Source organism: Lepidochelys kempii, chromosome 6 (assembly GCF_965140285.1).
Source record: "Lepidochelys kempii isolate rLepKem1 chromosome 6, rLepKem1.hap1, whole genome shotgun sequence".
Lineage (NCBI taxonomy): Eukaryota > Metazoa > Chordata > Testudines > Cheloniidae > Lepidochelys > Lepidochelys kempii.
The window spans coordinates 74,022,654-74,034,815 of NC_136385.1; the positions used below are offsets into that span (position 1 = coordinate 74,022,654).

Below are 12,162 nucleotides of genomic sequence, written 5' to 3' on the forward strand. Positions count from 1 at the left end.
GCTATGGAGGCAGAAAAAGCCAAAGAGGCTGCCCACAGGAGAGCTATGGAGGCAAGGAAAAAAGAACTGGAGGAGAAGGAAAGAGAGAGGAAGCATGCCCTGGAGATGGAGAAGGCAAAGGCTCAGGAGAATATACCGGATAACCCTAACAATCCTTACCCAACAATCCCCAAATGGGAGCGACTATGTCCACAATATGATGAATCCAGTGATATTGCTGAATATTTTCTCACCTTTGAGAGACTGTGCACACTCCATAAAATTCCTGAAGCTCACAAGATGACCCCATTGGTCACAAAATTGACTGGAAGGGCTCTGGACATATTCAATAAGATACCTATTGATGAGGCTTCTAACTATAAAAAATTCAAGGATTTGGTTTTAAAGCAATTTCAAGTTACACCTGAAACTTACAGAGTAAAATTTAGAGCCCTTATGAGAGGACCTGGACTAAGTAATGTGGCTTATATAAACCAGATGAAGGCTCTGTTAGATAAATGGGTCAAAGGAAGGGGTGTTACTAGCTTTGTAGGAATGTGTGATTTGATGACTCAGGAGCAATTCCTGAATATGTCCAAGGAGGATATAAAACAGTGATTATGGGATAAGAAAATGGACTCAGCAGAAAGTCTTGCTTCTTATGCTGATCAATACAAGCAGTCACAGACTGCCAGAGAGGTGGGGCAAACCAGAACAAAATGGGGAGAGAAACAACCCTGGTCGCAGTTGGAGCGGATACCAGAAGGGACAACCTCAGACCCCACCCTACTACCAGGGGCAGCCCAAGGCCCCAACTACACCCCAAGGAACACTCCAGACACCTTATCATCCCACCACACTGTTCTCCAGCAACCACCTCGGCCCAGTGACCTGTCAGCTGGACGATGTTTTAAATGTAACGAGCCAGGGCATGTAAAGACCAACTGCCCCAAGAACCCCAACAGATTACAGTTCATTGCACCAGAATCACACCAGAGGTCCTCAGGCCCAGATACCTCCCAGATACCTTCAGAGTCGAGGGAAACTGTGAGTGTGGGCAGGAAGAAGGTCACCGCGTGGAGGGACACCGGAGCACAAGTGTCGGCTATCTGTGCTTCCTTAGTGGACCCCAACTTAATCAACCCAAAGGCCCAAGTGACGATTCAACCCTTCAAGTCCAACTCTTTCGATTTGCCTACAGCCAAGTTACCTGTCCAGTACAAGGGCTGGTCAGGAATGTGGACTTTTGCAGTCTATGATGATTACCCCATTCCCATGCTGCTGCAGGAAGACTTGGCCAACCAGGTAAAGCTGGCCAAGAGGGTTGGAATGGTCACCCTCAGCCAGACTAAGCAAGCTTCCACACCTATCCCTGTTCCTGAGCCTTCCACCAGGGCCCTGTCTGTGTTACCAGAAACCCAGATGGAGGTGGTGGAACTGGATCCCCTGCCAACAACTGCAATGGCAGTAGTGGATCCAGCCCCACAGACCCAGCCCAAGCCAGTCCCCGAACCGAAACTGGCAAAGCAACCAGCACCAGAACCATTGCCAGCACTGAGTCCAGCGCTTGCAACCCTGTCTACAGCTCCAACACCAGAGGGCACCACCGAGCCTGCACTGGCAGCAGCAGCAGATGACTCTACACAAGAGGCTCAGCCAGAGCCTGAAATACCCCAAAGTGCACCAGCGGAGAGTGGTTCACCATCAACGGAAACAGCCCCATCACCTGCATCGCTTCCAGAGGGACCAGGCCTAGGTCCACAATCCAATGAGGAACTGATGTCTCCAGCATCAAGGGAACAGTTCCAGACCAAACAGGAAGCAGATGAAAGCTTCCAGAAAGCTTGGACAGCGGCACAGAGCAACCCACCGCCTCTCACCTCTTCTAATCGATCCACAGAATTAAAGGTTTGTCAGTTTACAGCCAAGAGACCACGGAGCCATTCTTACCAGTCTTGGATTAAAATATTATTGGCAATTTAGAAGATTAAGTCTAGTCACATCCAGTGCAGTCCTCTCTGGATAGAAGGCCATATTGCTTATCTATCACCATCTTATCTGGCACCTCTAATTTAGAGAGGATGTTGTGCTGTTGGAAGTGCCAACGTCCAATGAATCTGATCACTTATATTTATTAAAGATCCCATGGTGCTTTTCACAAAACTATCATAATCTAATCTAATCTTTCTGTTTATGTGGTCCTCCTCACTGTAGTGTGTGGGGTGTTAGGCTCAGTATATGGGCAAATTTCTCTTTTGGTAATTACATTAACCACCCTAAATCCTATAGTTTCAGTTCGATATACTATCATCAGTTTCTTGCCCAAGATGTGTGTGTACTACAAAACAGCTATGGCTCTTCAGCCCAGAGGCAGCTGCACTTCAGTGGTAGGTAAAGTTATTCTTTTATTTATAAACCTGTAAAATCCATTGGCATTCTCCAGGATGAAAGATACTATATCTCTCATATGATTTTTTTCTTGCTAGCTTTTAGTTAATGATTAAACCAGTACATTGAAATGAGATTGCATACGTATACATTCCCCATGGTAATACTAACCTTGTCCTGTTCAATTTGACACATGGACTGAATCGCTTGCAAGTTCCACAAACTCCCAGCAGTTGTGGACATAAACACCAGCTGAGAATAACTCTTTCCTAAAAATCAGAAATGTAGTGAGGTAACCGAGGAGGAATCAGCCATACTGTTTGAAATAGTTAGTCTACTTAAAAAACATAATGCCGTGTGTAAGTCCACCACTGATAATTCTATCAGTTGAAATGGAGCAACAGAGCTTATGGATCTTGATGAACGATAGGGCTATAAAGTGTGCAAATTGCCTCATGGGACCCCTGCCTCATCACGCTTTCCATATATATCAGGGTCAGGAAAGGAGGGACATATGGGGTTCTCTCATTATAATTTTCACCTGTGAAGTTCATTTCTCTACAGCGAAACTATTGTGGATCTGATTCAGGCCATTTCTGTACCCACTGTTACCTCCTGACAAAAATCTCTATAGTTGGTTGTGGGGGAGGGAGGGAGAGGCTGAGGCCCTGAGAAACTGTAAGTTCTGTACTCCAGTACTTAAGAGGATGACTTAAAGCAGGGGATTGGGAATCAGAATATCTAGGTGCTATTCCCATAAGTCCACTCACTTATGTTATTTCAGGCAAGTCACTTAACCTCTCTGTGCTCAATTTCCCCACGCATCTGTAAAATGGAATACTGTGGAAGAGAGAAACCCCCACCCCCCTCTTATTATTTACTTTTTTCCACTGGAAAAGTATGAAAAAAAATTTATTTGAGGCAAAGTGTTATTTTCATTTTTTTACTTTTTACATACTGTTCCAGTTGGGAAAAAAGAAGGAGAGAAAGTAAGAAACTGAGAGATAAAATGGGTACTTTCTCATTATTCCAAAATGAACATTTTTGGAAATTTTCAATTTTGGAAGAAAATTTTTAATTTTTAATTTTTTTTAAGAACACACCCTTCATCAATGATTTTTTGGGGGGCTAAGGGAAGAAGTCATTTTTCAAGAATAAAATTAAAACCTGTACAAAATTTCAGTTAGCTCTGCTCACCGATAACTGGGGAGGCTTAATAAATTAATGTTTGCAAAATGCTGCAAGATCACTAGACGAAAGACACATTAGAGTGCACAGAATTGTATTATGCCTGACTGCTTTATTGGGCATTTTCTGAACACTTCCACATGTACTGGATGTTACATCTCTTTGTGCTATTGCAGTTTCCCACTGTCCCCTCTTTCTTGGTCGTTACATTTTGAAGGTGTATGTTAAGACTTCACTCACCTGGGGGCCCACAAAAGAAACTGTCTTTTCCATAGTCTTGTTCTACCATCCGTCTTGTTCTTGCTTCTTGTTCGCCATGGATATACCTCTGCCCTCTGTTAATACCAAGGTCACCATAGCTATCAAGAGATCACAATTATCCTTCTATGGAACAGCTGGATTCAACATGTTTCTACAAGTCATGTGGTTGACTAGCCATGGGTTGTCACACCATGAAAATGTGCTTTGATGAGACATAATGCAATTGGAGCGGCCACTGGCCTAAAATGAAACATGGTTTGGGTCCAGGGGTTCAGTATTGGACTGTTGTACAGGTTTGACTGCATCAGTTTGCAGTCATGAGTTAGATCCCACATCACTCCTGTTGGGAGTCACTGAGTTATTGCTGCAGATGCTTAAAGCTGTTGGGTTAAATTTTCAAAAGTGCCTTGGTGACTTAAGTGACTGCACTGCAATGAATGACCCGTTGCATGGCCATGGGTGGCCTGGGTCAGCTGACTCAGTCTCACAGGTCTTGGGCTGTGGGGCTATTCAATTGTAGTGTAGACATTCAGGCTCAGGCTGAAGCCCAGGCTCTGAGACCCCATGAGAGGGAGGGTCCCAGAGTCCAGGCTCCAGCCTCAGCCTGAATGTCTACATTGCAAATTTTTAGATCTACAGCCCAAGCACTACACGGCTGAGTCAGCTGACCTAGGCACTTGAGACTCGTTGCTGCAGCTTTTTTATTGCAGTGTAGACATACCCCTAGGAGCCTAATCCTATTTTGAAAAGTGATTTTAGGAGCCTAAGTCTCATTGACAGCCAATGGATTTACGCTCTTAAGTACATAAATAAATTTTGAAAATGGGGATTTAGGCTCCTAATTCACTTTGGGATGTTTGAAAATGTTACTTATTGATTTTACAACTCAGTTGCAACCAAACTAAGATGTCACATCATTAGTAAAGCAGTCTCATTGTGGCATTGCAAGCACTGAAACCCAAAGAACTAAATTCAGATACCTGTTCTTTTCAGCGTAGGGAGAAAGCAAAAGGGTCTTCTGATAGCCCGTATGGGTTTGTACATTCTTCCAGACAATGAGTTTTCTGCCAATGTCAGTATCTCGAGGCGCAAATCCCTATAGCCAAGCAAAAGGGTTTTATTAACTTGTCAGACTTGTGCTTTGGCTTAACCTTCCTTAGCCCACCTCCTCCACACCTTATGTCAGACACAGCACGTGTCTGATTATTAAAATCTAATCACATTTTTGAGGCACACACAAATTGAATTTCTCTTAGAAAGGGGGGCATAGTCCACATGTGAACCTACAGAAATATAATTTATCCTTTCCTTTTTGGCCAGTAGTGAGATAGTTCATCCTGAACAGGCCAAGCAGGATTTCTCTCTTCCTCTCTAGATTAGGGATGTCAACCAAAATCAACAGCTGCAGAAGTAGGATTTATTTTCTTCCCTCTCGACACAGTCTTTAGTCCACACTGGAACCTTGACCAGAATGATTTTCTTCTCTTTCTCAATCTCTCCTGGAAAGGTGTCCTTCATCTCATCCTAGAGCCTGTCTGAGTAGGATGGTATTTTTCCATGTTTTTCAAGAACATTTTTTCTTAGATAGAGGAAAAGGGTAAACACTCAGGAGGGAGAGGAACTATTTAGGACAGGGGTCTCAAACACGCGGCCCGTGGGGCTATTTCCTACGACCTGCCAAGCAGCCCGCGCGCCCCCACCCCCGGCCTACCTCCAGGCCAGGGGTGGGCAAACTACAGCCCACAGGCTGTATCCGGCCACCGGGATTGCCCCCCGTGGCCCCGAGGCCACTCCCTGAAGCAGCCGGCACAACATCCCTGTGGCCCGGGGGGGAGGGGCAGAGGGCTCCGTGCATTGCCCTGGCTTCCAGGCACCGCCCCCCGCAGCTCCCATTGGCTGGTAACGGGGAACCGCGGTCAATGGGAGCTTCGGGGGAGTTACCTGGAGAGCGGCAAAAGCAGCGCATGGAGCCCTGTGCCCTCCCCCACACCCCTCCCTCCCCCGGGCCGCAGGGACATGGTTCCGGCTGCTTCCCAGAGTGGAGCGGGAGCGGGGCCGGGACAGGCAGGGAGCATGCCCTGGCCCAAGTGCGCCCCACTGCCACCCCGAAGCCACTCTAGGTAAGTGGCACTAGGCTGGAGCCCGAACTCCTCCTGTACCCTGCCCCCCAACTCCCTGCCCTAAGCCCCCTGCCGCACCCCTCCTGCACCCCAACCCCCTGCCCTGAGCCCCCTGCCTGCACCCCAACCCCCTGCTGCACCCTAACTCCCTGCCCTGAGCCCCCTGCTGCATCCCACACCCCTCCTGCACCCGAACCCCCTGCCCTGAGCCCCCTGCATGCACCCCAATCCTCTGCCACACCGCACACTCCCTCCTGCACCCCACACCCCAACTCTCTGCCTTGAACTCCCTGCCACACCCTGCACCTCAACTCCCTGCCCTAAGCCCCTGCCACACTCCGTACCCCTCCTGCACCCCCTGGGGGCAGGGAGGGGGCAGAGTTCGGGTGGGGACTTCGGGGAAGGGGTTGGAATGGAGGCAGGGAAGGGGTGGGAAGAGGCGGGGCAGGGGTGGGGCCTCATGGAAGGGGTGGAGTGGGGGCAGTGAGGGGGGGTGTCAGTGATGCGGCCCTCGGGCCAATGCACTAGTCCTCTTCTGGCCCTCGTGGTCATCTGAGTTTGAGACCCCTGATTTAGGAAATAGTAAAGGGGTACTACTAGGAGCAATATGTTGAAAACGAGCAAAGGAACATTAAGACTAAATAACAAGAAAAATGTTTTCATGAACAGTGAAATAGTCTCCAAAAGGAAGTAATTTCACTAAAATCCTTTAAAACTATGACAGGCCAATGCACAGGCAAATTCAGTGCAGAGAACACTCCTGTACTGAATGAGAGGGATGGACTAGTTTACCTAACAGGTTTCTTTTCATTTTCAATTTCTGTGATTCTCTTAGCAAAAGAAGAGCAGGGAATGCAGATTCCCTTTTATCCTAATGTGCTTTCTGATATTTCTGAGAATAAGGGGGTAGCAGATTGTCATCTGGTGGTAGATACTATAAACTATTGAGCATTCTGGGGGAATGCGAGAGTGATAGTGTCTTTAATGTCCTCATGTATTTACAGGTCTGTTCTCTTCTCCATCCATTTCCAGAGGAGTAGGGAATGTGGTAATTTTACACTGCAGGAAGAAAACATAATTGATTCTTCCACTGATTTTCCTTGCATTCATGGATGACATGCCTGCCCCATATCATCTGCAGGGACTTACCATCAAGGGTTCTGAAAAATCTGGCAGATTTCCAACTAGCAGGCCAGCTAAAGTACAAACCAGAACGGTCACCGAACAGAGCACAAGGACAGCTACTGGCCACTCAGCAATCACCTGGGAATAACTGGAATGAACAGGAGAAAACAAATGCTGCTGATAACCTGATTTCTAATATTAACATGAAACATGCTGTGGTACCAGCACAATGTTAGAAGAAGAATATTTACTAGAATGAGGGCTTCCTAGTTTGGGCATTTATTTGTTAAAAAGCTCAGGGGGTAGGAGTTCTACTGAACACATTCTGTCTGCAATTGGATGCTTGCATGCAGTTCTCATTAACTTGGGTAATTACATTCTGCATCCCTACACTTCCCTGCCTTTTCAATTGGAAATAGTAAAAACTAGGCACTTGCCTCCCTGGGCAAAATGTGGCTTTTAATATTTAACTGCAAAAATCCATTTGGGAAGGTTGTTTTTCCCCCCTTATTATTTTGTTCTCCTCCCCCCACACATTGCACAATCCAAACTATCCACTGCCAGACAGTCTAGTCAGTGTGTAACTGACAAGAAGCAGCATGAAGTTTGGGATCTCAACAGAATACACAGGTAAGTAGATAATCAGCTTGTGAATCTGCTGCCACAAGATATTGTCATGGCTAAGAGCTTACTAGGATTTAAAAGAAAATTATAAATGTATGCAGATAATAAGATCATTCAAAGTTATATTAGATAGAATTATTTTTATAAGGGATATAAACCCTCATGCTTCAAAACATACGGCAAACTCTTAGGCCAGGTCTACATGAGAAACTTTTGCTGGCACAGTAATGTTGGTTAAGGGTGTGTGTTTGTGTGTGTGTGTGAAAGAGAGAGACCTGGCATAAACTGACAAAGAATAAGTTATGCCAGCAAAAGCACTCTTTTGTCAGTATAAACTGTAGCTGCACCAGGAGGTTTTGCTGGTATAGCTATATTGGCAAGCACAGTTGCCAACTTTCATGCAGTAAATAAGCACCCCGACTTTCACAATAAGCCAAAAATCAAGCTAATCCCATTTCAAAACAAGCCAATCCCTAAGAACCCCAACATTTTATGTGACTAGATTCCCCCGGCGTGCAGTCTGGGACTGTGGTGGGCCTGCTGTGCACCTCTAATTCTCTCCCCCTTGCCTCTACTTGCCAGGAGCCAATCAAAAAAAAAAGAAGCAACAAACTGCAACAAGCTACAAGCTAAACAAGCAACAAGCTACAAGCCAAAAACTAGCCAACAAGCAACTCACAAGCCAATTAAGCCCAAATGGTTTATTATTTTAACTTGAAGCCCAATTTCTGCGTTTTTTTCATGGGTTTGGCATGTCTGTTGGCAAGTTTTTTCTAATGTAGACCTCATCTAATTGCCTGGGGTTTCTTGTACCTTTCTCAGAAGCATTTGGCACTAGCTACTGTTGGAGACAGGATATTGGACCACAAGGGCTATTGATCTGATCTGGTATATTTCTAAATATTTATGTCTTTGTAAGGTCTAAGGACTATTTGTTAGCAAACAGCTCCTGGTGTATTTTAGATTCATGGATGAATTTACTGTTTACAAGCCTCAGAAGCTGTGCCGCTGCACTTCAATCCTGAACCGTAATACTCTAGCTAGCCCAGTCCCATGCGTCTCGTGAGCCAGAGACTGTTAATTGTGTCAAGTAATGTAGCTTCGTCATAACCAGGGACAAGAATGAGCCCATGAAATGCGTTTTCACTTGTGACTGAATCTGGAATTGAACCTATGACCTGTTTTTTTTAAATGTAGACATAGTTATTAAGCTTGCATGCGCAAATCAGGTATTTGTGCATGCAAAAGATCAGAAATGGTCACTTGCACATTAAATTAACTATTTATGTGTGGGGCTGTGGTAATTTGATGCCTAACTTTTTAAACATCAAGCCCTCAACCTCCAGAGGTGAAAGATTCTTACACAAATCCACTGGAGAACCTACCTGATAAACACAGTTTGTAAACCAAAAACTGGAAGCACTAAGAGGTAGAGAACCACCTGTTAAAACAGTTTGTATCTTGCTGATGTTAGCTTAAATGGATGTTGTTAATTAGTTTTAGGCCTCAAAATTACATTTTTAAATGGAGTGTTGTGAAAGGAATTACAAAAATGTTTTCATGATTTTTTTATTTATGCATTTCAACAAAACCAATTTTTAAAATTGTTACATTCCACTGCTGTGCTGGTAACCCAAATGCAACAGCCCTGTAGCAGCCAGAAAGGGTGCTCCTGCATTTGTTTTCATTCTCTAAGTTAAGTGTTCTCCAAGCATGATATTAAGAGGAAGAATAGAAAGTGAAAAATACCGTAAATTAGCTATAAGTTGTACACATATTGAATCTATTTCCCCATGTTAAGTATCCTCACACCTTCTTGTCAACTGTCTAAATGGACCATCTTGATTATCACTACAAACGTTTTTTTTCTCCTGCTGATAATAGCTCATCTTAATTAATTAGCCTCTTACTCCACCTTTTCATGTTCTCTGTATGTATGTGTATATCTATCTATCTATATGTTCCATTCTAGGCATCCAATGAAGTGGGCTGTAGCCCACGAAAGCTTATGCTCAAATAAATTTGTTAGTCTCTAAGGTGCCACAAGTACTCCTTTTCTCATTCCTTTGGATTTAAATATGAGAAACATAGAGCAGGAGATTAGGGCAACAAGTAATTATTTTATTTATCTTTTTTCATATAACATTTCTTTCCAGAAGTGTGTCTAGATTGTCCATAATCACCTTTCCGTCATACACGATTCCGAGTTGCACTTTATACTCCCCGACCTCTTTTAAACATTTTAGTCATCTAAATTTAATTGTAGAGCTTCTGGTGCATTAATACATGAAGAACTAGGAAGCATTACACATAACCTTGACAAACACATCTCCATCACTAGATACTGTGGGAAAATGCAAAACTCTGAGACTATTACTGCTGTTACCCTCACATCGAGCAATCTTGTGTCTGAAGATCTTCCAGTTTGCTTTAATTCTGAGATGCAGAACCCAGGAGAATCCACTGCAGTCATTTAATATCTACAATACTTGTGTTGTGCTTTTCATCCCTGGATCTCAAAGCATTTCACCGACGTAGGTAAACATTATTATACCTATTTTCCAAATAAGGAAACTGAGGCACAAAGAGGTGTAATGAGTGGGTTAAGGTGGCATGGAAAGTCAGTGACAGAGTGGGGAATAGAATCCAGATTTCCTGACTCCCAAGCCAGTGGACCTGGCTGCTCCTCTAGGCTTGGTTTAGACCAATCAAGAAAAACAAATAAAGCTGTTGGCTGGGCCAGAGAAAGCGCACGCTTGGAGAAAAGCTATCTAGACAATGAAGCTCTTCATGAATGCAGGTTAAATTTATTACACAAACAGAAACAGATTTTTCAGACAGATGGGAAGCCTTTAATGAGGAGCTCTGCTCTTGCCTCTGAAGCTGCGCCTGTCTGGAATGTCATCAGGAATAATACACTGTGTTTCCTAATAGCAGGGTAGGAGAGCAATGATAATAGGATAGCAGGAAAGGAAGCATTTGATATTTAACATACCTTTTTGGCATCCTGAAAACTTTGTCATGTCTGCAGAAAGAAAGAGATTGGTTGGTTTATTATTTTAACTTGAAGCAGTGTGCTGTGCTGTTAATAAGCAAGTTAACCCTTTCAGGAACTGTAAAACAAGAAAGCTGTACAGTGCAGTTCCAGCTGATGAAAGCTATCTGACACTAGTCTAAATACATCATGAGGAGGCAGTCTAATGAATAGGACAATCTCTTCTCCCACTGGTCTTTTAAAGAAACACAACAGAAAGAGACGTAGGTTTGAATCCCACTCCTGATCTTTTGCCTTATGGGAAGATTTTTTAACCTTTCCATAGCAAGGGTATAATTCTCCATTAAATTCTGTAGGATGGTTCAAAATAGAGTATAATTTTCTATTAAACCCAATAGGGCTTTTCCATCAGGGTAAACATTTGTGCATTGGGCTCTATTTTCTGCAGTCAATGCTGATAATGGGTTGAGCGATATGGAACTGCTCATGACAATTTGCCACAAAACAAATGCCCTCATAGATGAACATTTGTTATTCCTAGCTGCACTGTTCTAAGGAGTTCAGCAAACAAGTCTTCTCTGAGGGATTCAAAGGTCACTTTTGTTACCAAACCTTTGAGCCTGAGCTTTCCACTTGCACAATTAACAAAAGCTCCATTTCAGATCTGAAGAACCTTTTTTCCTCTCATCCCCTTTAACTGTATAGTCTTACCACCTCCTCATTCAGGGAAGGTTCAGGATTGCCCAACATAAAAATTCTCTATCTCAGTGGTTCTCAAACTGGGTCAGGACTCCAAAGTGGGTTGCGACCCTGTTTTAATGGCTGGCGTTGGACCTGCTGGGACCTGGGGCTGAAGCCGAAGCTTGAGCATCACCGCCCAGGGCTGGGTGGCAGGGCTCAGGCTTTGGGTTTGGCCCTGGGTGGCAGGGCTCAGGTTACAGACCCCCCACCCGGGGCTGAAGACTTGGGCTGCACCTTTGGCTCCCTGGGGCAACAAGGTTTTGGTTTTGCCCCCTCTCTCCTCCTCCCCCCCTCCCCCTGGGGTGATGGGGCTTGGGCAGGCTCAGGCTTCAGTCCCCTCTCCTGGGGTCATTTAGTAATTTTTGTTGTCAGAAAGGGGTCACACTGCAGTGAAGTTTGAGAACCCTGCGTATCTCATGTAAAAGTGCATGCTGCTTAAGAGACTTTCAGTTGTATGGTGGCAGCTTTTTGTGAGTGACATGGATGGGAGAATTGCAAAACAGAACAGTTCTGGTATTTGTAAAGCAAATGACGAGGGCCCAAACATTGTACTCTCCAAGGTACTCAATGGCACATGTTCATTTGTTATAAATCACTCACAGTTTTTTCATGCAGCATTAGCTCTCTCTGGATTTTGGAGTGTTGTTTACATTCTTTTTTAAACTGAGATTACAGTCAGAAGATGCACTGTGGATCTATATAGTAATTCTCTTTCAATAAATCTATAGCAAATTTGCTCAG

General features: G+C 44.4%; 1 protein-coding gene across 2 annotated transcripts in view; it reads right to left on the bottom strand.

Moving 5' to 3' along the window:
* DISP2 (dispatched RND transporter family member 2) overlaps positions 1 to 12,162 on the bottom strand; it is a 38,152-nt gene that overhangs the window by 7,234 nt on the left and 18,756 nt on the right. Inside the window, exons 3-7 of one of the 2 annotated variants that reach the window (XM_073348782.1) lie at positions 10,681 to 10,710; positions 7,086 to 7,209; positions 4,797 to 4,912; positions 3,796 to 3,890; positions 2,539 to 2,636 (exon numbers count right to left, since the gene is read on the bottom strand). In XM_073348782.1, coding sequence (XP_073204883.1) covers positions 2,539 to 2,636; positions 3,796 to 3,890; positions 4,797 to 4,912; positions 7,086 to 7,209; positions 10,681 to 10,710 — 463 coding nt within the window. Of the gene's footprint in view, positions 1 to 2,538; positions 2,637 to 3,795; positions 3,915 to 4,796; positions 4,913 to 7,085; positions 7,210 to 10,680; positions 10,711 to 12,162 lie in introns of both variants that reach the window. The other variant, XM_073348781.1, reaches the window with a different exon arrangement.